The sequence below is a fragment of the Carcharhinus amblyrhynchos genome, chromosome 9 (assembly GCF_965287045.1).
Source record: "Carcharhinus amblyrhynchos chromosome 9, sCarAmb.v2.hapA, whole genome shotgun sequence".
Classification (NCBI taxonomy): Eukaryota; Metazoa; Chordata; class Chondrichthyes; order Carcharhiniformes; family Carcharhinidae; genus Carcharhinus; species Carcharhinus amblyrhynchos.
The window spans coordinates 61,199,101-61,226,027 of record NC_137332.1 but is presented as its reverse complement, the minus strand read 5'-3'; the positions used below and the strand labels follow the sequence as shown (position 1 = coordinate 61,226,027).

The window sequence follows — 26,927 nt, the reverse complement described above, 5'->3', positions numbered from 1 at the left end:
GACTCCAACGAATGGAGAGTTTTCCCCCTGGTTCCCATTGGTTTCTCACTTGGTTCAGGTTCCTGGATGCCGCAGTTATCAAATGCTGCCTTGGTATCGAGGGCAGTGACTCTCAGCTCATCTCTGGAGTTCAGTTCGTTTGTCCATGTTTGAACCAAGGCGGCAATGAGGTTGAGAGCTGAGTGATCCTGGCAGAACCCAAACTGCAGGTCAGTGACTCAGCTATTGCTAATTAAGCGTCACATGATAGTACAGTTAATTACCCTTTCCATCACTTGCTGATGATCGAGAGCAGACTAATGGGGTAGTAATTGGCTGGGTTGGATTTGTCCTTTTTATTCAGAGCATTCCCAGGCAATTTTCCACATTGCCAGATAGATGCTAGAGTTGTGGCTATGCTGAAGCAGCTTTGCTATGGATGGAGCAAGTTCTTTTCTGATTTGATTTAGTACTGTCATATGTATTAGTACACAGTGAAAAGTATTGTTTCTTGCACAGTGTACAAAGCATACCATACATATAGAGGAAAGGAGAGTCATAGCTAAGGTGTAGAGAAAGATCAACTCACTACGAGGTAGGTCCATTCAAAAGTCTGATGGCAGCAGGGAAAAAGCTATTCTTGAGTCAGTTGGTACATGACCTCAGACTCTTGTATCTTTTTCCCAACGGAAGATGATGGAAGAGGGTATGTCCGGGTTGTGTGGAGTCCTTCATTATGCTGCTGTTTTTTGAGGCAGTGAGAAGTGAGCAGTGTCAATGGATGGGAGGTTGGAGCACAATTCTACAGTACTGTTAATGTAAAAGATCCCAGGACACTATTGAAGAGGAGCAGGAGAGCGGTTTCGCTGATGCCCTGGCCAATGTTTATCCTTAAACAACTATCACAAAAACAGATTATTTTGTCATTAGCATGTTGCTTTTTGTGGAAGATCAGCTGCTGTGTTTCCTATATTACAACAGTGACTACACTTTTTAAAATAATTAATTGGCTGTAAAGTGCCTTGAAATCTCTAGTAGTCTCTGGCAAATACTATATTAATGCAGATCTTTTTTTAAGATTTGAAACAGATTTTTGGAGCAGGAGCAAGAGCAGAAATCTCAAATATTTTGTGATTATAATGACTATCAATGTCACAACAGCAGCCCAGAGGATGACAGAAGATTGCGTCACCTTCGTTGAAACCTAGATCTGTTGCCAGGCTGTAATTTGCTTGTACATCAAAGGTTAGATATAAGGTTTATCTGTGTGTAGTTTGGCAGTTTGAAGGTGTCACCTGGAGAATTTCTGGTAGTTTTGTCTATTTGGTGAAGTAGGGACCTAATATTAAGTATCAGATTGGCAATAGTACTTCATTTTAATACTTGCCAATATAATTTTAATTGTTCATAGGTTTATGTATCTGCACATTCAATACCCTGAATATCCGGTTGTGATTGTGATTACAACATTTATAATAATTTTCCTTTGTCAAATCTTGATATCAGTCTTGTATCGAATGCTGATGCAAAAGCAGATGACATTCTTGGGAAGCAAAGCTATTAACCTAATAAGTGTCTAAGTTGTTTATTGTTGCCTTATATTTGTGTCCTTTTATTAATACAGGATAAATTAGAACTGAAGCATTTAAGGCAATGCAGAGTTCTCTTCATTGTAATTGGTTGAAAGCATTTCTTTGTACAAAGCTCCTGAAAGGAAATTAGAGGGTTTGGTTGAGATCATAGCATTTGTGATACTGTGCTGGTATCTAAATATTTGATGAAGGTATTAAAAGTGTATTCATCTGTGCTGAGATTAACAGAATGAGAGTACATTTGCAAATGTATGTGTCACATACTGCAGCAGTGCAAAACTATTTTAAATTGAAATTGCAATCTATTTAATATCGCAAATATGAATTGAAAGGAAACCAAGCTATAAATGGTTTATTTAACACACACTATTGTGTCACTATTTTATTTTTTGCTGCCTACCTACAAGAATCAAATGTGTTTCTTTGCAAAAATATGACTTCTGGTTTGGTTTGTTTTATCTGACAGTGTAGATTTTTCATTTGCACATAGCCCTCATGGCTTCATTTGTTTAGCTTTCTTGCTTAGAAAAATTCTGAGGTGGTGTATCATGTTGGCAGAATTATTGTAAACAGGGTGAGGATAAGGGCTGAGAAGCCTTCTGTTGATTACACCTATTGCCCTCCCTCAGCTGATGAATACTCCTTCATGATGAACATCACTTGGAAGAAGCACTGAAAGTTGTAAGGACACAGAATATACTCTGAGTGAGAAACATCACTGTCCTTCAACAAGATTCCTTGGTAATACTTTCTCTGACACAACTGACTTGAATCCTGAAGAATGCAGCTACATTACTAAGCCTGCAGCAGGTGGTGAGAGAAGCAACATGAGGGAGAAACCTTGTCATCACTGATCTACCTTTCTGTCCGTGATATTTCTGGTAGGCATGAAGTGCTGTTTTCACACACAGGATAAACTCTGTCATGTGCCACTATCACTGCGTTAAATGGATAGAACAGATCTAGCAGGTCAAACTGGTTATCCATGAAGCCCTATGGGTAATTGGCAGCAACATAGTTATATTCCACTGGAATCTGTAACCTCGTGGCTCATCATTTTCCTCATTCTGATGCTCTGGTAGGGACCAATTCTGGTTGAGTATTGGAAAGATGCCTGAAACAGCACCAGGCATAGCTAAAAATGCCAACTAAGTGCTAAATAGCAGAAGCAAGCTAATTCAGTCAGAAGTACTAAGTGGATAATCCATCTCAGCCTTCTGGGGGATCCCACAATCATAGATGCCCGTCCTGATTCACTGTGCATTATATCAAGAGTGCACTGGCTGGGCCTAAAAACATCCTAGCTGTAGTGCTGAAAACTTGTGCTCCAGAACTATGCATGGCTCTAGTCAAGTTATTTCAGTACAGCTGCAACACTGCCACGACAACAAAGTGGAAAATTGTCCAGGTCCAACCTGTCCACAAAAATCCAGCTGCATATATCCATATTCCGAAGTTTCCTATTGATTCACTTCACTTAATAATTGTGGGCACTGTTATTCTCAACATGCAGCCTAAGCCAGTGTGAGCAATTTGAGTTCTAGCTGTAATGCTGATTCGCATTTAAAGTTAATTAATCAATGGATTAATTAAATCAGTTCTCTGATATTAGAGGGTTTTGCATTGTGATGAGAAGAGTTTTTGTGTAAATTGTATTGTCCTTTATCTTTTATTAAAAGTGCAGTTCTGCATTAGAGACTTAACCGACAAATTGCATTAATATATAACACCCTTAATGTATTAAAGCATCCTGTGGGTCATGACAAAAGCATAATTTGAACTTAAATCATGTGATATATTAGGGCAAAACAAAGAGGTTTTGAAGCGTGCCTTAAAGGAGGAACGCGATAGACTTGAGATGGGAATTTCAGATCTTAGGGCCTTTTGCAGCAGAACCACAGATGCTTGTACTTATTCAATTTGGTACTGTCCTTAAAAAATTTTTTTAAATGTTGAAGTGCTGAATAGAAAATTCATAATGGCATGTTGTTTAGATTGGGTTCAGTACAATTCTATTCTGTTAGTTAATCTCTGATGTGGAGCTGCTGGCATTGGACTGGGGTAAACACAAGAAGTCTCAACACCAGGCTAAAGTTCAACAGGTTTATTTGGTAGTAAACGCCACTAGCTTTCAGCGCTAACCCCGAAAGCTAGTGGCATTTATTACCAAATAAACCTGTTGGACTTTAACCTGGTGTTGTGAGACTTCTTACTGAGTTAATCTCTGATCCATAGAGACACTACAATTTACCACTGTATCTTTTGGTTCAGGAAAATTCCTCCACTGCTCCTCAACAGACCCTCCCTCCAACGCGCTCCCCCAGTCCACATTTGCCAATTCTTCTCTCATCCTACCGTACTCCCCTCTATTCAAACAAAGGACGCGTGTCCGGGAACCCACTTTCTCCTCCTCCATCTGCACCAGAAACTCCACCATACAATGATCACTCTCCCCAAGAGGATCCTTCACCACAAGGTCCCTAATTCTACCCGCCTCATTATGTAGCACCAGATCCAAGAGAGCTCGCTCCCTCGTCGGCTCCAACACACACTGTTCGAGGAAACTATCCCGGCAGCATTCCAAGAACTCTTCCTCGAGCCTCCCGCGTCCAACACGGGTCGACCAATCAATATGCAGATTGAAATCCCCCCATAACTACGGCCGTCCCATTCCTGCACGCCGCACTTATTTGCGCGTTAACAGCCCGCCCCACCTCCAGATCATTATTCGGGGGCCTATAGACGACACCCACCAGCGTCTTCCTCCCTTTGCTGTTCCTAATCTCCACCCACAACGATTCCACCCTCTGCTCCTTGGCTCCAATATCATCCCTTGCTACCACTGTGATGCTATCCTTAATCAGCAGAGCTACGCCCCCCCCCTTTTCCCTCCTGCCTATCCTTCCTAAACACTTGATAGCCCTGTACATTCAGCTCCCAGTCCCTGTCACCCTGCAGCCACGTCTCTGTAATGGCCACCAGATCGTATCCATTTGTGTTGATCTGCGCCACCAGCTCATCCACTTTATTCCAAATGCTTCGTGCATTCAGATAAAGCGCTTTCATCCCAGCCTTCACCTGGACCCTATTTGCCGTATCGCCACTAACCATACTCACGCCCCCTACTCCCTCTATTATTGGGACATCCTCGGCCTCTTCCCTTACCTGTACCCTCTCCTTAACTTTAGACCTCGTAACATCCCTCATCCTCATCCTCATCCTCATCCTCATCCTCATCCTCATCCTCATCCTCATCCTCCTGTCCCAGCACGGTTCAGACCAACCCCATCCCGCCCGCACAGGTCCCACCTACCCCAATACTGGTGCCAACGCCCCATAAATTCAAACCCATTCCTCCCACACCAATCCCTGAGCCACCCATTCACTTCCTTAATCCTGTCAACCCTATGCCCGTCTGCACTCGGTTCAGGCAGTAGCCCAGAGATAACCACCTTGTCAGTTCTACTTTTTAATTCAATTCCCAGCTTTTCATACTCCCTCCCCAGATCCTCAGTCTGCATTTTGCTTACGTCGCCGGCACCCACATGTATCACAACGACCGGATTCTCACCCTCCCACTCCAGGTTCCTCTGCAGCCCAGCTGCGACACCCCATACCTGAGCACCAGGCAGACAACACATGAGGGGAGATCTCATTGAGACGTATAAGATGATGAATGGGATGGATAGGATAGAGGTGGAGAGACTCTTCCCGCTCAAAAAAGACAGTAGGACTAGGGGGCACAGCCTCAAGATAAAAGGGGGGCGGTTTAGAACGGAGTTGAAGAGGAACTTCTTCACTCAAAGGGTGAATCTCTGAAATCCTCTGCCCATTGAAGTGGTGGAGGCTGCCTCGCTAAATATTTTTAAGACTCAGGTTGATGGGTTTTTGATGAGAGGGGATTAAGGATTATGGGGAGAGGGCAGGAAAGTGGAACTGAGCAGTGACAGATCAGCCATGATCTTATTGAATGGCAGGGCAGGCTCAAAGGGCTAGATGGCCTACTCCTGCTCCTATTTCTTATGTTCTTATGTTCCTTTTTAATGGGTTGATCATGGCTAGATGTTTGCATGCATGGTCACTGGGTAAGGATTGGTTATGGTGCCCTCGCCAGTTGAAAAGCTCGATACTTGTCAAGGCTCAGAAAAGAATAATGCCTCCTTCAACATATACTGCTGGAACTGAACTCAGCAACAAGTTGACCTTTGTCAACAAGGATGACAATGTGACTCATGTTTATGCTCTCCACATACCTCTTCCAACCCTCCTTAATCTAATCCTAACAGCATTTCTATTTTTCTTTTATCTTCTTCCTTACTTGGTTATCTAACCGTTTCTTAAATACAAATATGTTGATGGAAACTCATCCTAAATGTCCATTTCCATTTGTGGGAGGAAAAATTGAAGGAGACAATTATAGAATCTCTACAGTGCAGAAGGAGGCCATTTGTCCCTTTTTGAGACTGCACCGCCAACAATCCCACCAAGGCCCTGTCCCCACAACCCCACATAGGTCCCTGCGAATCCCCTTGACACTAAGGAGCAATTTGGCACAGCCAATCAACCTAACCCCCCACACTTTTGGACCGAGAGGAAACCAGAGCATCTGGAGGAAACCCACACAGATACAGAGAGAATGTGCAAAGTCCACTCAGACAAGAAGTCAGGTCCCTGGTGCTGTGAAGCAGCAGTGCTAACCTCTGTGCCACTGTGCTGAATGAGTGGTCTCTACTGTCATCTCTGGGTTGATCTGCTGTCCCTGTCCCTGACAAAAGAATAATTGAAGAGGAGGAGCCATTTTCCTCAACCCCAAAATAAAAATAAATGTTGAGAAAAACACAAGATATAAACTTCAAATTAATTTCTCAACTATTTGGAAAATGTTAAAACCTGAAAAACATTTTGAATTTCATTTTCTGCATTTAATAATCTGACCATTGAAGAAAAAGTGGTTCTCACACTGGCTTTTACACAGTGAAAGATGTACAACAAATGCCCAGAATGTTGATTTGTTATTTTAATACTAGGGGGAAAAAAATTTTCAATCATAATTTACCATGGGCAAAGAAGTACTGAATTTCTTTTCTGATAGTATACTTTAAAAAAGTGAGAATTGATATGTTCAGATGCCAAACCACACCATCTTGGTGTCACTGCCGCTGCATTTGTGGGATTAGTGATGGGAGTAATCAAGTATCATTGACCTAAGCCTTTTCCTTTAACATCATAAGGAAGCTACTTCTCATGCTCAGCAGTGTTAGCTGGTATCTGAGACTTTAAGAAAGATTTCTCCTTATGTGTTCACAATGAAGTTTGAGGCTAAAAATATTCTTGTGATATGAATTAATGTTTTGCTTTAACTTTGTTTTAGGAAAGTAAAGGTAGAAACATGTCACTCAATTTGAAATACATTTCACTGGGAGTTCTGGTTTTTCAAACAACCAGCCTTGTACTGACTATGCGTTACTCACGTACCTTCAAGGAAGAAGGACCCCGTTACCTAGCATCAACTGCTGTCGTCATTGCGGAGATGATGAAGATTGCAGCATGCCTTTTATTAGTCTTTAAGGACTCTAGTAAGTACACTTTTTAGTGTTTAATGTATTCTTTCTGGTTTAACATGGTAGTAAACTTTTTATTAGTTTTTATACATAATATGAATGTGGTTTATGAATGCTAGAATCCCCCAGGTTGAGATGTATCCCCTTTCTGAAATCATCTAGTTAACTATCCCATTGTACTTGTATTTGGAGATCAGGTCAGGATGAATGGAAACATTTTGAGTTCTGTATGAATCACAAATCCTGAACTGCAGGAAATTTTAACTGGATTGTTCTGTTTGACTTGAAATGCTATTTCACCTGATCAACCATTCTGATTATGATTAAATGAATTGAATAAAAACTATTGTTTATTAGTTAACAGATTTGCAGGTAACAAATGAACAAAGGGAAATATTAAGGCAAGTTATTTTATATGCAGAGGATTGTTGCACTGAGGAAGTAGAGCTGAAAGTAGAACCCAAATTGCTTTTAAAGTGAAAATGGATAAATATTTGAAACAAATAAATCTGTCAAGCAAAAGGGCAAAAAAAAAACTAGAAATGTGGGAAAATTGGCAGCACAGAAGGAGGCCATTCAGCCTATTGTCTATGTTGGCAGAAAGAGAGTTACGATGTGGAGATGCCGGCTTTGGACTGGGGTATACACAGTAAGAAGTCTCAACACCAGGTTAAAGTCCAACAGGTTTATTTGATAACAAAAGCCACTAGCTTTCGGAGCGCTGCTCCTTCATCAGGTAAGTGGAGTTCTGTTCACAAACAGGGCATATAAAGACACAAACTCAATTTAGAAAATAATGGTTTGAATGCGAGTCTTTACAGGTGATCAAGCCTTAAAGGTACAGGTAAAGTGAGTAGAAAGAGGGTTAAGCATAGGTTAAAGAGATGTGTATTGTCTCCAGATAGGACAATTAGTGAGATTTTGCAAGTCCAGGCAAGTCGTGAGAGTTACAGATAGTGTGATATGAACCCAAGACCTCATTTGAGACCATCCTCATACGCGGAACTTGGCTATCGGTCTCCGTTCAGCAACTCTGCGTTGTCGTGTGTTGTGAAGGCTGCCTTGGAGAACACTTACCCGAAGATCAGAGGCCGAATGCCCGTGATCGCTGAAATGTTCCCCAACAGGAAGAGAACACTCTTGCCTGGCGATTGAGTTGTGTTCATTCATCCGTTGTCATAGTGTCTGCATGGTAAATGTACCATGCCCTGGGACATCCTTTCCTGCAATGTATTAGGTAGACAATGTTGGCCAAGTTGCAAGAGTACGTACCGTGTACCTGGTGGATGGTTTTCTCACATAAAATGAAGGCACGTCTTGCGGAGGTTGCTGTGACAGGGTTGTGTGGTGGTGTAGTCACTGTTCTCCTGAAGACTGGGTAGTTTGCTGTGGACAATGGTCTGTTTGAGGTTGCGTGGTTGTTTGAAGGCAAGAAGTGGGGATGGCCTTGGCGAGAAAGAGTTATCCAGCCTAATCCTACCTTTCCAGGTCTTTATCAGTAGCTCTGTACATTATGGCACCTCAAGTTCACATCCAAGTGTGTTTTTTGTTAAGGTGGTGAGTGTTTCTGTTTCTACTGTCCTTTTCAGGCAATTCCAAACCCTCACCATCCTCTATCTGGAAAAATGCCATCTTCCTGCCCGAAATTCTAATAATTGCTTTAACCTATGACTCCTAATGAAAATAACCTTCCTATCCACTATCTTCTAGTCCTCTGATTTTATATTCCTCAGTTAAATTTTCCCTCACCTCCTTTGTTCCAAAGAAAGCCAAAGCTTTTGGACTGGTTAGAAGAGTGGCAGATAGAATGCAAAATGGGAAATTGAGGTTACGCACTTTGGTGGGAAGAATAGAGGCATAAACTTATTTTCTAAATGGGGAGAGAACTCAGAAATTGGAAGTGCAAAGGAACTGGAAAGGATTCTCTGAAGATTAACTTGCAAGTTAATTTGGTAGTTGGGAAGGCAAATGCAATGGTCGAGTTCATTTCGAGAGGACTAGAAAACAAAAGCAGGGATGTACTGCTGAGGCTCTGGTAACACAACTTTCGGAATACTGCAAGCAGTTTTGAGCCCCGTGTCGAAGGAAGGAGAGGGTCCAGAGGATGTTCACAAGAATGAACCCAGGAATGAAAAGTTTGACATATGAGGAGCATTGGAGAATTCTGGATCTGTACAGAAGGATGAAGGGGGATCTCATTTGAGACTTAAGAATATTGAAAGGCTTGGATAGAGTGGACATGGGGAAGATGTTTCCATTAATAGGAAAGACTAGGATCTAAGGGCACAACCTCAACATAATGGGTACCCTTTAGAACTGAGATGAGGAGGAACTTCTTCAGCCAGAGGGCAGTGAATCTGTGGAATTCATTGCCACAGAAGGCTGTGGAGGCCAGGCCATTGAGTGTATTTAAGACAGCAATAAATAGGTTCTTGATTGCTAAGGGATCAAAGGTTACTGGGAAAAGGGAGGGGAATGGGATTGAGGCATGATGAATGGCAGAGCAGACTTGGTGGGCCAAATGGACTATTCTGATGCCTATTCAATATTTTCTCACAGCTAAAATTTTCCATTCCGGGCAACGTTCTCATAAATCTCCTCTGCAATCCCATCCTTTCTGTAATGTGATAATCAGAGCTGCAGTCTAACTGTTCTAGCATGCTCTTATATTCAACATCAGTTGCCAGTAAAACAGAGTATCCCACATGTCTTTTTGACCACCTTACCTGTTCCTTCAGGGGTCTGTGGAAATGTCCTCCAAGGTCACGCAGTTTCCCTGCCCTCCCCTATACGTTGCCTCGGACAGCTCCAGATTGTTTGTGATTTTTCTGCCCAAGAGCATCTTCCCATAGCTTTGTTCCTTCTTATCAAAGGAAATGAAATTAAATGGGTAATGCTTTCAGACAGCAGCCACAGGTGCAGTAGGCTGCATTGTTTCCTTTTGTTATGTAAAACATTGGGCTTTAATTTCTGAGCACCCCCCCCCCGCCCTGCAATTTGACAGCTAGGAATTTTTTTAAAACTTCATTACAGTGTCATGCTAGTGACACTAATAAATAAACTTTAAAGACATTAAACTTGAACAAAGGCCAGTCCATTGTGCAAACCTGCCTCCCATCCATTGACTCAGTCTGCGCTTCCAGCTGCCTTGTAAAAGCAGCCAACATAATCAAGGATCCCATTCCCTTGGACATAGTCTCTTTCACTTTCTTTCGAAGGGAAGAAGATACAGAAGTCTGAGATCACGTACCAACCGACTCAAGAACAGTTTCTTCTCTGCTGCCATCAGACTTTTGAGTGGACCTATCGTATACTAATCTACACCCCAGCTATGACAATAATACTATATTCTAACCCCTCTCCTTCTCCTCTATGAACAGTATGTTTTGTCTGTACAGTGCAAGAAACAGTACTTTTCACTGCATCCCAATACATGTGACAATGATAATAAATCAAATAAATAAGATCATGCAAGCCACATGGAAGAAAATCAACGAAGATAATAGGGCATGAAATGGCAACCCAATGCTGATTGCTCCTCTGAGGAAGTTATGACCTGAATGATATGACTGGGATCCTGTAGGGTAAACATTACTACGTACCCCAATTAATCTACGAGTAATAAGCTTGTGTGTGTGCTCATCTCAGTTGGGGGAAAAAGAACCACATGAAACATAATTGTAAGTTGCTTTAAACCTTGCAGCGAATTTACTGTGAAAATCTCCTAGTTGCCACACTCTGGTGCCTATTTGGATACACTAAGGTAGAATTTAGCATGGCCAATGCACCTAACCAGCATGTGTTCCTGACTGGAAGAAAACTGGAGAAAATCTATGCAGAGTCTGCACACAGACAGTGACCCAAGCCTGGAATCGAATCCTCGTCCCTGGTGCTGTGAGGCAGCAGTGCTAACCACCATGCTGCCCCATGTATGCATGTCTAGAACAATGATACAAAGGAGTTGCTCTATTATTACTTAATATTTTTCTTCTCTGCTATCTAATACTGTTTTCTAAATGGGCAGCGCATTGAAAAGAAAATCAGTTTTAAAAATTCTTTCACGAGATGTGGGTGTAGCTGACTAGGCCGGCATTTATTGCCCATCCCTAATTTGACTTGATGAAGTAGTGATGAGCTGCTTACTTGAACCACTGCAGACCTTTTGGTGTAGGTGCACTCAATGCTATTAAGAAGGGAATACCAGGATCTTGACCATGTAATGGCAGTATAGTTCCAAATCAGGATGGTGTGTAGATTGGAGAGGAACTTGTATGTGGGTGATGTTCCCATGATTTTGCTGCCTTTATCCTTGGAAGTTGGATTAGCGGTGAGCTGGCAAGATGGATACAGATTTGATTTATTATTATCACATGTATTAATATACAGTGAAAAGTATTGTTTCCTGTGCGCTATACAGACAACATACCATTCATGGAGAAGGAAGCAAGAGCACGCGGAATGTAGTGTTACAGTTGTAGCTAGGGTGTAGAGAAAGATCAACTTAATGCAAGGTAAGCCCATTCAAAAGTCTGACAGCAGCAGGGAAGAAGCTGTTCTTGAATCGGTTGGTACGTGACCTCAGACTTTTGTATCTTTTTCCCGAAGAAAGAACGTGGAAGAGACAATGTCCAGGGTGCGTGGGGTCCTTAATATTGCTGGCTGCTTTTCCAAGGCAGCAGGAAGTGTAGACCGAGTCATTGGATGGGAGGCTGGTTTACGTGAAGGATTGGGCAACATTCATGACCTTTTTGTACTTCCTTGTGGCCTTGGGCAGTGCAGGATCCATACCAATCAGAAAGAATGCTTGTGATGGTGCATCTGTAAAAGTTGGTGAGAGTCATAGTTGAGATGCCAAATTTCTTTAGTCTGAGAAAGTAGAGATGGTTGGTGGGCTTTCTTAACTATAATGTGGGCATGGGCAGACCGGGACAGGTTGTTAGATGATCTGGACGTCTAAAAACTTGAAGCTCTCGACCCTTTCTACTTCATCTTCATTGATAGAGATAGGGGTATGTTCTCCTTTATGCTTCCTGAAGTCAATGGCAACCTCCTTTGTTTTGGGAGGGAGAGGGAGAAATTATTGTTGTTGCATCAGTTCATCAGATTCTCTGTCATTCCTGTACTTGTTTGAGATCTGACCCACTACGGTGGTGTCGTCAGCAAACTTGAAAATCGAATTGGAGAGAAATTTGGCCGCACAGTCATGGGTACATAACGCGTATAGTAGGGGGCTGAGAACACAGCGTTGTGGGGCACCGATGTTGAGGATGATCGTGGAGGAGGTGTTGTTGCCTGTCCTTATTGACTGTGGTCTGTGAGTAAGGAAGTTCAGGATCCAATCGCAGAGGGAGGTGTGGAGTTTGGAGATTAATTTTGTGGGAATAATAGTGTTGCAGGCTGAGCTATAGTTAATAAATAGGAGTCTGACATAGGTGTCCTTGTTGTCTAGGTGTTCCAGGGTTAAGTCAGGGCCAGGGAGATGGCGTGTGCTGTGGACCTGTTGCTGCGGTGGGCAAATTGTAATGGATCCAGGTAATCCGGGAGGCTGGAATTGATTTGTGCCATGACTAACCTTTCGAAATACTTCATAACGATGGATGTCAGAGCTACTGGCCAATAGTCATTAAGGCACGCTGTTTGGTTTTTCTTAGGTACCAGGTTGATGGTTGTCTTCTTGAAGCAGATAGGGACCTTAGAACTGGCTCAGGGATAGAAGACTGAGGGTAGCGGTCAAAGGGTGCTTTCTGAATGGTTTTCCTCAGGGATCAGTGCTGGGACCTTTCCTGTTTGTAATATATAAAAATGATTTGGAGGAAAATGTAACTGGCTTGATTAGTAAGTTTGTGGACAACAAAAGTTGGTGAAATTGCACATAGTGATGAGGACCATCAGAGGATACAGCAGGATATAGATCAGTTGGAGACTTAGGTGAAGAAATGGCAATGGAGTTTAACCTGGACAAATGTGGGAAATATACAGTAAATGGATTTGAGAGTATTGATAGGTTGAGGGATCTGGATGTGCAGGTACACAAGTCACTAAAAGTGGCAATGCAGGGTGGAGAAGGTAATCAAGAAAGCATTTGGCATTCTTGCCTTTATCGGCCAGGACATTGAATTTAAAAATTGGCAAGTCATGTTGCAGCTTTATAGAACTTTAGTTAGGCCGCACTTGGAATATAGTGTACAATTCTGGTTGGCAAGAAGATGTGGAGTTTTTGGAGAGTGTACAGAAAAGATTTACCAGGATATTGTCCGTTATGGAAGGCATATGTGGAGAGGTTGGAGAAACTTGGTTCGTTCTCACTGGAACAACGGAGGTTGATAGAAGACTATAAGATTATGAGGGGCATGGACAGAGTGGATAGTCAGAAGCTTTTTCCCAGGGTGGGAGAGTCAATTACAAGGGGGCATAGGTTTAAGGTGCGAGGGCCAAGGCTTAAAGGGGATGTAAGAGGCATGTTTTTTACACAGAGGGTGATGGGTGCATGGAATTTGCTGCCGGGGGAAGTAGTGAAAGCAGATACAAGAGTGACTTTAAAGGGGCGTCTTGACAAATGCATGAATAGGATAGAAATAGAGGTGAGATATTAAAGAATTAATGTCCATTATGGAGGGCAAGGTAAACTATTGGGATGCAAGAACAGGAGAGAAACAGCTCATGGAAGCAAACTGACAAAACAAGATAACCACAGACTCCAACTTGCTGGGCATGGCTGGGGTGCGAGTTTAGCTAAGTACGTGACAATGTTCTTTTTTGCGCTAACAGATAGTGTATCTTAAAGACATTATGCTTATGTTCTGATAGGTGGGGGTTGTTACTAGTAAATGCATATTTGAATAGTATGTTCTTATGCAGCAATTCCTGTAACAACTAGTTTTTGATTGAATCGGGTGATGTACGCTTAAGTCTAGATGTTTTTGATTGAATCAGGTGGTGTGCTTAAGTCTTGTTTGAAATCGCATCTACCTGATGCAATGGTACAACTGTATAAATGGTGTCAGTCTTGTTACTCTGGGCGTTTTTTTTTCTGACTTCCAATACTGAGTTAGCCAGCCTACATATGTAGGACAAATAAAGAACTTTGATTCTGGCAATGGTTGGTGTTCGCCTTTGTAGCGAGGGTGGAAGAGTCTTGTGAAAAACAAACTTAAGAAGGAAATGGTCCCCGGAAGAGTAGGAGCTTTTAGTTCAGTTGGCAGCATGGTCAGAGCAGGCTTGGAGGGCCTGTTCGTGCGCTGTCATTTTCTTTGTTCTTTTGTTGTCGGTTTTGAAGGTTTGTGTTCTGAAATGAATAAAGATGTCTCAGCATGAACACTTTGGAGGCTAATCTATTTGTACTATTTTCATTTTTTTCTTAGGTTACAGTTTTAAAGCACTAAATAGAGTGTTACAAGATGAAATTATTAACAAGCCAATGGACACATTAAAACTTGCTATTCCTTCAGGAATTTACACACTTCAAAATAACCTCCTTTATGTAGCGTTGTCCAATTTAGACGCTGCAACTTATCAGGTAAAATATTAACCTCTATTTTCCAGATCTTAATTTTAAATATTCTTTCTCCATTGTTCTGTTTGTTTGTCTTATTGGTAGGAATAAGTTTTAGAAGGTCCTGCATTACTAATTTGATGGAAGTATTTGAAGGTGTTCCTGATTAAAGTGTGAATATGTTTGAATTTTCCAAAGTATTTGATTGAATTCCATATTTAATTTGTCTTTAGAATGTTAAAATTGATGAGTGAAAGCTGGGTTGTTAATTGAAAACAAATGAAAAATCCAGTCTAGAGGTGTGCTGTTTATACAATTCATGAATGACTTGGAGGAGAGTATTTCACAATATCAGCCTGTATTAATATACTACTTTTAACATAGTAAAACATTGCATGGTGCTTCACGAGTATTCCAAAACAAAATTTGACATCAAACCACAAAAAATAATACTGGTCCAAGAATTAAGAGTTTAAGGACGGTCTTCAGAGAGGAGAAAGTGATAGGAAAAAAATAAGTGGCTTTTGAAGAAAAATTCCAAGATTAGGTCCTAGGCAGCTGAAGATACAGTCACCAATGGTGGAGCAATTAAATATGCAGTGAAGTGCAAGAGACCTGAAGTGGAGGAGTGCAGAGATTTTGGAGAATTATAGGATTAGAGGTGGTTAGAAAGATAGGAAAAGACAAGGCCCTAGTGTGATTTGAAAATAAGGATGTGAATTTTACAATCAAGGCATTGTCAGGGAGCCAATGTATTTCTGTAGCATTCAGCATTAGAGTGTTTTAAAGGAATGGTGAAGTTGATTCTGGTATTTGCAGCTGTGAATTGTAAAGCCACAGAATGAGAAGGGATCTAATCCAGGTTTTTATGACAGTGAAAGACATGGGCAATGAGAGTGAACAACTAGAATACCCGAGTACACAGTTCAAATCAGATCAAATATTTAATGGGATTATTTTCCCATAAGCATACTGGATATCTGGAACAGACTATCAGCAAAAAGGGTTCCTGTTGTCTCAGTTTTGTTTGGGGACAGGATTCAGGGTTTTAAGATTTATTAATAGAAATAATTGACAACTTCATGCATTACTCTTAATGTGTAATGATCATAATTGGAAATCCCTCATGTAGAGACCGATTCTTCCTGCGGATGACTATGTGGAAGCAAGATGTCACAATTGGTGTGGATTCGTAGATGGGTTATACCCAGTTACTTTAACGTTGCAGATCCTCCGCCAGAGAGGGCATTGGTTGTTGACTGGTAGAGGTTGTGGCAGATTGTTGGCTCCAACAGTTGTCCTTTCTTTCTACCTTTCACCATTTTCTCAGTCTTGTTGATTGGAGAGTCTTGACACTATTTTTGATAATGGATCATCATCTTGGTCACAATTGGGCATCTGCTTCCCAAGCAATGATGTTACTAGAGCAAATTCTCATGGAGGCTTTGAGATTGTCTTTGAAATGTTTCCTTCAGCTCTCATCTCATGAGATAACTCTGAGTAGTGCATCTGTTTGGGCAATCTTGAGTCGGACATTCTGATATGCTACCTCCATCTAAGCTGATATGAGATCATCATGACCTCTGTATTTGGCATACCTGTTTCTTGTGGAAAGGGACAGTAGTGTGCTCAAGGGACTATGGAAATATGATCTATATAAAGCAACTGTTTAAGTAATAGACACAAGTATAGATGGGATTTGTATATACTGTTAAAAGTAAATAAATGATTTATTGCTATAATGTTTTTCTCTGCAGGTTACTTACCAGCTAAAGGTTCTTACCACAGCCTTCTTTTCTGTGACTATGCTTGGTAAAAACCTAGGAGTTTATCAGTGGCTCTCACTCTTAACGTTAATGGCTGGTGTAGCACTTGTTCAGGTATGTGTAATGACAGACTTAGCCCTCTTATAATATTGAAAGGATTTTTTTGTGGCCGAAGTTTATAATTGATTCCCAACAATTGAATATCTGGCAACACAACAGAAATTCAGGCTTCAAAGGCTTTGCGTGACATCACTGTTTAATGTTTTGTATTTAGTTTTACATAGTTAATTGTATTAAAAGAGACAGTACAATATAAATGACTGATTTAGCTCCAACAGCATGGTTTTTGAGTATTTGCGAATCTTAATTGAAGAATATGCACATTTAATTTCAAGCTTTCTCCCACTTGTGTCTCTTGGATTAATTGCCTATTTAGCTGGAAGAATGGGGTAGGTTGCTTGCTGCTTTTCATTGACTGCTGGTGTTCTCATGGAGACATTGCAGCTAATTTTTCCTTATCTTGAGAATGGAAACTGAGTAGAGCCTTAAATCTTAATGACTTTGCTATGTGTGTTCATTATGGTATGATTTATTCAAGAGGCAATTAGTTTCTGGAGAGAGAAGCGATTGAGTGATGCAGTACAAATACGAGCAGATAGCAGGACAGAGCTTTTGGAAAAGGGATGAGTTTCTTTGGCTTTTGATTCAAACTTTCGTTTTTTTTTCAGTTTAGTTAAAAAACCCTGCCTTTTGAATTCTGCTTCTATCACATTCTATCAAACCTCAAACAAAAAAAGAAGTCTGACCTTTCAGAAGAACAGAAACATTAACTTTGCTTTTCTCTCCAGAGATACTGCCAGAACTGCTGAGTATTTCCGCATTATTTTGCTTTTGTATTCCTGTCCATATTTAACTTGTTTTTAAAAATGTACTTTGGTTACAGATAATCCTAGAAGAAGGTAATTGTTATTGGTAGCTTGCGGCCAGCAGTAATTTATCTGCCATGAACCCACGATTTTCTTTGAACTCCTGATCAAAGCATTCAGTCTGTAGAGAACAATAACTATTTTGTTTGTAAATTCCAGGGAGATAATTTTAATTACTGTCATATGTCATAATGTAAAATCCATTTATATATTCACAGTTTCTGATAGCTGAGTAATTGAAATGAGCTTTGTTCAAAGATTCTGCATTGTATGATGCATTAGAAAATCGTAGGTAAAGCAGATGATGTATGATAAATTGTTTAATATGGAATTATGGTGGGGAAGGGAAGGGGCAGTATATATGGGAATTTTTCTTTTTTTTCAGTTTTAATGCTGTCAATGAAAGTTTGATTTTAGTTATAAACATAAATATTGTTTTGCTTGCATTTTATACCAAGAAGCCTCAAAATCTTGCAGGTTATCATGCTACTTTTTTAAGACAGTTAAATTCCTGTAAATTGGTTTAGAATTGTAAAATCTCACTTCTTAGAAGGAAGATATTTACTGTATCGCATCTAAATTTGTTCCCCACACTTGCTGTTTCCTCATAACACTGAAATTAGTTCTCAAAATACATTTCATTGTAAATACGCAAGTTCCTTTGGAAGCTGATTCCACCACCCTTTTCAGGTATTAGATTCCAGATGATAATAAACCTACATGAGGAAAAAAATTCATATTGTTAGTCTTTTTGCATATTATTTTAAATCTGACACCTGGTTACTGTACTACCTACCAGAGGAAATTATTTCTCTCTACTTGCTTAAAGCTCCTCATAATTTTTGATGCCTACAATCTTTGCACTATGGAGAACTATCCTGGCTTCTCCAATCTTTCCGCGTAACTGAAGTCCGTCATACTTGATGTCATCTTGGTAAACCTCCTGTACCTGCTCCAAGGCTTCAACATCTTTCTGGTTTGGTGCCCAGAAAATGTATAATGCTGCCACTGAGACCTAGCTAGCAGTGATTTGTTAAGGTTGAGCATGATTTCCTTGATTTTTTTCGTTCAATGACCCTATTCGCAAAGTAAGAAGTGTCACAATACCAGGTTAAAGAGCAACAGGTTTATTTGATAGCAAAAGCCATTAGCTTTCGGAGTGCTGTCCCTTCGTCAGGTGAGTGGGAGTTATTCACAAACAGGGCATATAAAGACACAAACTCAATTTACAAAATAATGATGGGAATGTGAGTCTTTACAGGTAATCAAGTCTTAAAGGCACAGACAATATGAGTGGAGAGAGCATTAAGCCCAGGTTAAAGAGATGTGTATTGTCTCTAGACAGGACAGTTAGTGAGATTTTGCAAGTCCAGGCAAGTCGTGAGGGTAACAGTGTGACATGAACCCAAGATCCCGGTTGAAGCTGTCCTTGTGTGCGCAGAACTTGGCTGTCTGTCTTGCGTGGTTCCCAGGCCAACACTGCAAGGGTGGCATCTGCAGTAGAAAGTCTGGGGTAGGGAATCCTCATCATGAATAGCAGGCCCCAAGTGATGGGCGAGTCATAGCAGGGCCCAGAGGGCTGCAGCCAAGTCACAACAAGCCACAGCTGAGGGACTGAACATAAATTTACCGAAGTCTTGTATTGGTCATGGTGAGTTAGGTGCGGCACTCGAATCCTCGGATTTGGTAACATAAGACCTGGCAACCTGGTTTACCAGTGAGGGTAGCCAAGCTCCACAAACATGAGGACGGCTTCAACCAGGATTTTGGGTTTATGTCACACTATCTGAAACCCCCATGACTTGCCTGGACTTGCAAAATCTCACTAACTGTCCTGTCTGGAGATAATACATGTCCCTTTAACCTGTGCTTAACGCTCTCTCCACTCACATCATCTTTATCTTTAAGACTTGATTACCTGTAAAGACTTGCATTCCAACCATTATTTTGTAAATTGAGTTTGTGTCTTTGTATGCCCTGCTTGTGAATAGAATCCCACTCACCTGACAAAGGAGCAGCAAGCGCTCCGCAAGCTAGTGGCTTTTGCTACCAAATAAATCTGTTGTACTTTAACCTGCTGTTGTGAGACTTCTTAACGTGTTTATCCCAGTCCAACGCCGGCATCTCCACATCACGCCTACTCACAAAGCTATTTGCCTTTTCAACTTGCCCTGCCACTTTTTAAGGATTTATGAATATTTTCCACCAGGAGCCTCTGCTCTTGAACCCCTTTCAAAATGTAGATTATACGATCATGTTGTCCTCTCCAAATTTGTCACTTCATGTTTATCTATCTTCATTTGAACCTCCCATGTTATTTCACTGGCCTATGTTGTCCTGAAGTTTGATGCATCCTTCCTCACTATTTATCGTATTACCAAGTTTTGTATCATCTGCAAACTTTGTAATTGTACACCTCATAAACAAGTTCTGATATTTATACATGACATCAGAAACATAGGTCTTTGGGAACCCGACCCACTTATTTCTATCCAATTTTTAACAAACTGTTCACCAGTAATCTCTCCGTATTTTCTCTTGACAATTATGTACCCAAATTACTCACATCCCGTTAATACCACGTGCTTCTATTTTCTGAACATGCCTTTGATACTTTGTCGAGTGTCTTTGGAAGTCTGTATTTGTACCATATACTTGTCTATCTTCTTCGCTCTTCTGTAATTTTATCTTGTTTTAGAAGTACCTATAATGTTCTTCATGTTTCTTGAATAAATTTGAGGCAGTCTGACAGAATGGTATTTTTCAGCCCTCAAAAACATTGGAATGTGATCAGAACCCCACATAGGTCTTCAGTGCTGAACACTATGGCAAAAACTGGTTATTGGACTTTTTGATTATAGTCACATGTACTGGGATACACTGAAAAAAATACTGCAAAAAATATTGTTTCTTGTGTGCTATAGAAACAAAACATACCATTCACGGGGAGAAGGAACGGAGAAGGTGTAGAATATAGTGTTACAGTCATAGTTAGAGTGTAGAGAAAGATCAGCTTAATAGATGGTAGGTAACATTATTAAAGAGTTAGAGTACAGTTTTAAAAGTGTAAAATGAGTGAGCTGGGGACAGCTCACAAGAAGTCATCACACTCCAGGCCGCCTTGAATATCTTGCAATGCATTGTCCCAGATGCGCAAAACACAAATTTCTAAGTTTTCGATCATATGTCGCATAATACTGCTTTGAATATATGAATATTAAACAAAAAAGAGTTGGAAGAAAGATTGGATTATAACATGGGGCAACTCATATTAAAATACATGTTTACAGTCAGTGTGCATCTTAATACAAATCTTGGGAACAATTAGTTTGTAATAGCTTCCAGGATATATTGTTTAAAATGAACGTGCAACAGTCAGCATTTTAACAAAAATCTTTTACTTCAAATAAGGAACAGCTGGAAATGCTCATAAAATTAATTGCATAATAATTTATCACTTGTATTTCTTTAGAGAAAAATGAAATGTTTTAAAGTAGCTAAATCTGGGCAACGTTTTGATATTTTAATAGGTTGAAGTGTTTTTCAAAAAGATTGTCTAAGCAATTGATTTTTTTTTTATCAACAGAAGTACTGATTCAAAGTAGTATACATTTAATGTCTCAAGAATTTAGACAGTTGCAAGCCTGTGTTTAAGATCTCTACATATCTCCATTTCTGGCCCTTACACACCCTGATGTAGTTGCTGCACAATTGGTGCTTTCAGCTGCCAAAATTCCAAGCTCTGAAATTCTCTGCTTAAACATCTCCACTTCTACATCTCCTAAACTACTGGCCCAATACTTAAAGAAGGACTTAGTATTTACATAAAGCCTTTCAAATTCTTAGCATATCCCGAATCACTTCACTGTTAATGACATACTTTGGGAGTGTAGTTATCATTTTACAGACAAATGTGACAGCCATTTTGAACACAGCAAGATCCTACAAACAGCCATGGGATAAATTTTAATTCAAATTGTTTTTGATAGTTTATGATTAAGGGATAAAATTTGATCAGGGCACCATGAAAACACCATGTTCTTTGTTAAGATCTTTTACACCCATCCAACAGTTGAACTCTGTTTAACATTTCATCCAAAAATTGGCATCTACAACAGCGCAGTACCATATTCAAGTGTTAGTTTAAATTGTTTGCTCAGGTCGCACATTAGGGCTTGAACTCTTAACCTGACTAGGGTGGGAGTATGATCACAGAGCCAAGTTGACATCTCTATTCATCCTTCGTTTGCTGTAATATCACATTATTCCCAAATATAAATGTTCGTAGCAATGTTCGATTGTTTCTATGTTGCTAACATGAAATTGCCCAATCTGTTTCAGTGGCCAACTGACACCACGGAGGAGTTGAAACAGGAGCTCTCCGCAGGTTCCCAGTTTGTGGGTTTGATAGCGGTGCTCAGTGCTTGTCTATCCAGTGGATTTGCAGGAGTTTACTTTGAGAAAATCCTAAAAGGGACAAAGCAATCAGTTTGGATTAGAAATATTCAATTAGGTGAGCGACAAATGACTAAGTATGGATATTTCTATTTTGAGCTATAATTGCAGTCCTAAAATTTAACTTAAATGTACAATAGTATATTTGATACATTTTTAAGTCAATCATAAATAACACTATCCTTAAATGTAGATATTTATTTTGTTGTACAGAATCTATCAGTATGCTTACCAGGAACCAATCCTAATGTTCTATCCAAATTTTGCCCAATGTTGTTCCATCTTAACTGGAGCTTAAGGTCCCTCTTGAGGCCCTTTCCGATGTTATTTTTCTATGACCTGCATCTGTGGAACAACTCCGTGATATGCCAGTACTGGTCAAGACAGCAGGTATGGATCTGGTATGACCCACTAACCCAGGGCAAAGTTCCTCATTTCCCAAACTCTCTTTTCTAACTGGTGTTTATACTGTGTATATGTGTTGCTATCACTCCTAGATGACCTGTCTCGTCTGCCCCTGGATACACCTGACCCAATACATTTTGGCTGCCAATTTTCTGTGTTCGAGAGACACACAAATTTCTTAGAATCACAGTGCAGAAGGAAGCTATTGGCCCATCGAGCCTGCACCAAACACAATCCCACCAAGGCCCTATCCGGTAATCTCTGCCAATCTCCCATACATTAGGAGACAATTGAGCATGGTCATTCACCTAACCCATGCAACTTTGGACCGGAGAAGCAAACTGGAGCACCGGGAAGAAACCCACGCAGATAGGGGGAGCGTGTGCAAACTCTACATAGACAGTGACCCAAAGCTGGAATTGAACTTGGGGGCCCTGGTGCAGTGAGGTAGCAGTGCTAACCGCTGTGCAGCATGATGTTTCGACATTCAGCAAAGTATGCTTTGAAAAAGTGTAATTTACCATTTAAGGTCACAAAATTTCACATCTTGAAACCTGTTAGGGTTCAGATAGAAACAATATAATTTGCATTTATATAGCATTTCTTGTCATCAAGATCCCATCACAAACCCTATACATGAGATTCATGTGCCATCTTTGCCATCTCAGACCAATTTACCTCTATAATCATTTATGTCAGCATCACTGGCACTATGGGAGTCTCGTGTTTAGATTTATGTGAATGAGCAGTGAGGTAAGTGATTCTGTGCCAGATATAAAGAGGTGAGCACTTTCAGAATATAGTCACATGAAACACATGAAAAAAACAATATGATTAGCAAGACCAGTAGGATTTTTAACGCTTTATTAATAGAGTATGAAATACTAGTAATGCCATTTCAGATTACTTTGCTGTCGTCATAATTTGGGATTCCTGAATCAGAGTGGTATAAATTAAGCCACTTGTATCCACAATATCCACAATAAAGACGAAGGTAATTGAAACAAACAAAGTGGGATTTGGAAGTTTGAGTTGATAATGATAGGGCAGAATACAACTTCAACAAGACATTGGATTGGAGTTCAATAATAAGATGCACACAGTGAGTTGTGAGACAGAAAATGTATTGAAAGCTTTGAGAAGGGAAGGTTAAGATGAGAGTTGATAGATATATTCAAAATCTTAAGAGTTTTGGTTGAATAAATAAATTTCAAGTAGCAGAAGGATTAGTAGTGAGAATGCAAGATCTAAGGTCATTGAAGGAACACAAAACAACTTGAAGGGGAAAAAATTAAGCAATAAATTATGATCTGGTATGCAATGAAAGCAGATTCAATAGCAACCTTCCAAAAGAAATTGGATAAATACTTAGCGTTATGATGAAAGAAGAATGGCATGAATTATGTAGTTCATCCAAAGAAGTAAGGCTAGGGAGTAGTCTCATTCTTTGCTGGATCATTTTATGATATAATATCAAAACCATGAGTAATCCCATTAGTTTAGGAAATATAGAACAGACATGTCAGAGATAGGGTCACTCCAAATGTCAAGGACATGAAAGAAGTTGAAACGCAAAGTTGCATGATAAATTCCAGCTGTACACAAAGCTGAAAATCTGAAATAAAAACAGAAATTGCTGGAAAATCTTGGGTCTGGCAGTGAAGAGAAAAACAATTAAAGTTTTAAGTTTGTATGACCTTTCTTCAGAGCTCAGTCATTCATGATAGGCCTAGACCTAGGCCTAGACCTAGGCCTAAGCCAATGCCAGGCTTATGCTACAGCCTGCTGGATTGGGATATTGTATAAGGAAAGACCGAGGCTTCAGTGCTTGACTATGTACAGAAACAAAAGTTCTAAACACTGGAGTCAGACACTTCAAAGTCTGGTAAAGGCGAAAGGAACTTGGTGATAAAACCCTGAAACCCACAGCAATGCTTAGCTGTAAAAGATTGTACATTCTAGTAATAACATAGAATCTCTACAGTGCAGAAGGAGACCATTCAGCCTATCAAGCCTGCACCGACAACATCCCACCCAGGCTTTATCCCGTAACCCCAAATGTTTATCCTGTTAACCCACCTGACTTCAGGGCAATTTAGCATGGCCAATCAACCTAACCTGCACATCTTTGGACTATAGGAGTAAACTGGAGCATCCAGAGGAAACTCACACAGACATGGGGAGAATATATAGATTCCATAGTCACCTGAGAGTGAAATTGAACCCGGGTTCCTTGGGTTAACTACTAGATTACCATGTCACCCAAATTTATGAACTTCTTGTTTCTAACTTTGCATTTCAATCAAATAGTCCTTTAACAGCATTAGTTCTGATACATTCAATGAACTTAATACATTTTGCACTTGTTTGTATCAGTCTTGATTAAAACCTGACAGGCTCTCCAAATACCAGGGCCAAGTGGGAAATAAGCTGATTAGGTTAGGCTGACCATTGAATGGGCCTCATATGGTACTACTTCAGATATTTTAATCCCTACACTTGATTTTTGTGAAAGGCCTTAATCAAGCTGTTTGTGAAGACTACTACTGCCATCCAAGCTCTGCAAGCCGTTAGCCTATGGGACTGCTTAAAAAAAATCTATACTGAATAAGAATAAGAAGCCCTGTTTGCTCCATGTAGAGTTGGGAGAGATAAGTGAAAATTGAAATGTTGTTCTTGCATGTGACATTAAACAACAAAGTGACAAAAGTAGAAATATCCAATAGTTCAGATCCAAGTTCAAAAACGCAATTGTACTAATGTACAGCAAAACTGTACTGATGCAAGGTGCAATCCGAGCATGCAGATAATTGTTGATTTAGAGAATAAACGTGACCTAAATACATAAATGGAATCAATCAGAAGATAAACAAATGGGAAGTTCTATAAATCTTACAGGCAAAGGCAAATTGAGAGATGATTAGAAACATCCAGGAGCACATTAATAACATGAGTAACATAAATATGATTAGAAAAATCAGCCTGTCACAATGCATCATGATTCCTATTCCGTTCCACCTACCAGAAATTAAATAATTTCACACGAGGTAAACAAACTGACCAACTCAGGAACAGAATCTGAGACATTGCACTCAGACCCTGAAACGAGTTAAATAAGGTTCAGGAAATGATGGTGACCTCAAGACACATTGCTCTAAAATCTGCGTGATGCTCATCTGTTGATGTCCTGAATCCCTTTCAAATATTTGCAGCCAATCTGCACTAATTACATAAACCAGCATGTGGCACCAAAAGTTATGAACCTCCTAATATTTAATCTTATTTAATGCTTCATTAACTCTCCAACCTACCAATTCAAATACTTTATACAGTTTTAGCTCATGATAGGAAACAACAGTGGGAAATTTTTTAAGTAGTATTAACAGTAAGCAAATAGTCAGAAGAGATGAAAAAGAATGGTTATAGAACTAAAACTGAGAATTGTGTAACATTCCGGAAGATTGCTTTCTCCAAACGTGTTAGCGCAGAAGATCATGTCTTCCATAATTGGTGATAATTCAAGTAGATTAACAGCGTCAAGGCAAATGAATACATTCTTTATTCAATCATTGCAGCAAACAACAAACTAAATAAAATCATGACCAAAACAGTAGTGTACAACTCTCAGCCAGTTATGCTAAAACTGTAGTGTTCCTATCAGACCACCCAGAGTATAGTGTGATCAGCATTGGTAATCAAAAAATTTGGGCTTTTCAACCATTAAAGTGAAGAATTGAGTGGTGATCTTATAGATATGTAATAAAATAAATGGTACTGTTAATTTTTCCATGTAGTTTTATTCTATAGACTCTTAGATATTTAAGTAATCAAACCAGCAAACACCCAACCTTATAAAACATGTCCTTCTGATCACAGTATCCTTCCATTTCATTTTCTTACAGATTTGAGCACTGGAATTCAAATCTTCAAATAAATTCAGATGGTGACATTAAATATCCAATTTTCACTCTTCTATTTTTGCTTGGTGTCTACAGATTTCAGCAAGTGTTGTGCAGTAATAGTTCAGCTTCATTGAAAAGCAATAATGAGTCACAATTTTATTAATATTTGAACTGTGATCTGCTATGTTACATTGCAACAGGATTAATTTGCAGCAGCTAACTGTGATTACTTCTTGTAGCTCACTTTCATTCAGGCAGGCAAAATGTACACTATTGTTTATCCTTGATCAAGTAAGTTGTGAAGACTGCTGCTGGCAACGAAGCTCAGAACTTTTAGGTTTGGGACTTAATAAACCAAAATCAATTCTTCACTGGAAAGAATAAAAATTTGCATTTATATCTCTCAGGATATTTCAAAGTGTTTTACAGCCAATTAAATAGTTTTGAAGTATGTTCACTGTTGTATTGGAGAAACACAGCAGCCAATTTGCACACAGCAAGCTCTCATGAACATTTTACGTTTGAATTAAATTCAAAATCTTCAACAAAAAAATGATACATTATGCAGCTTTATGACATTCTTGGATAGGTCCAATGCAATTTAGTTTGACCCACACAAAAATATACAAATGTCCATTGTTTCCCTATTCAATATGTTTGGAATATAAAATATGACAGTTTAGTCATATTTATTTTCAAGATGGATGTATCATGGGGTTGAGCCATGAGCCTTCTAAAGTAAAACAATAAAATAAAAATTTGCTCCAGAGCTTCAAGATTTTGCTTTAGCTAAAGTAGATGCACCCAATATACTCTGAATTCATCTTGTCAGGTTTGACAATTTCCGTA

At 39.8% G+C, this 26,927-nt stretch overlaps 1 protein-coding gene across 3 annotated transcripts in view; it reads left to right on the top strand.

Annotated features, from left to right (window-relative positions):
* LOC145347877 (UDP-N-acetylglucosamine transporter-like) overlaps positions 1-26,927 on the top strand; it is a 50,341-nt gene that overhangs the window by 7,645 nt on the left and 15,769 nt on the right. For 2 of the 3 annotated variants that reach the window (XM_080195817.1, XM_080195819.1), the window contains exons 2-5: positions 6,943-7,147; positions 14,494-14,648; positions 16,382-16,504; positions 21,658-21,829. In XM_080195817.1, the coding sequence (XP_080051943.1) occupies positions 6,943-7,147; positions 14,494-14,648; positions 16,382-16,504; positions 21,658-21,829 (655 nt within the window). Of the gene's footprint in view, positions 1-2,200; positions 2,453-6,942; positions 7,148-14,493; positions 14,649-16,381; positions 16,505-21,657; positions 21,830-26,927 lie in introns of all 3 variants that reach the window. The other variant, XM_080195818.1, reaches the window with a different exon arrangement.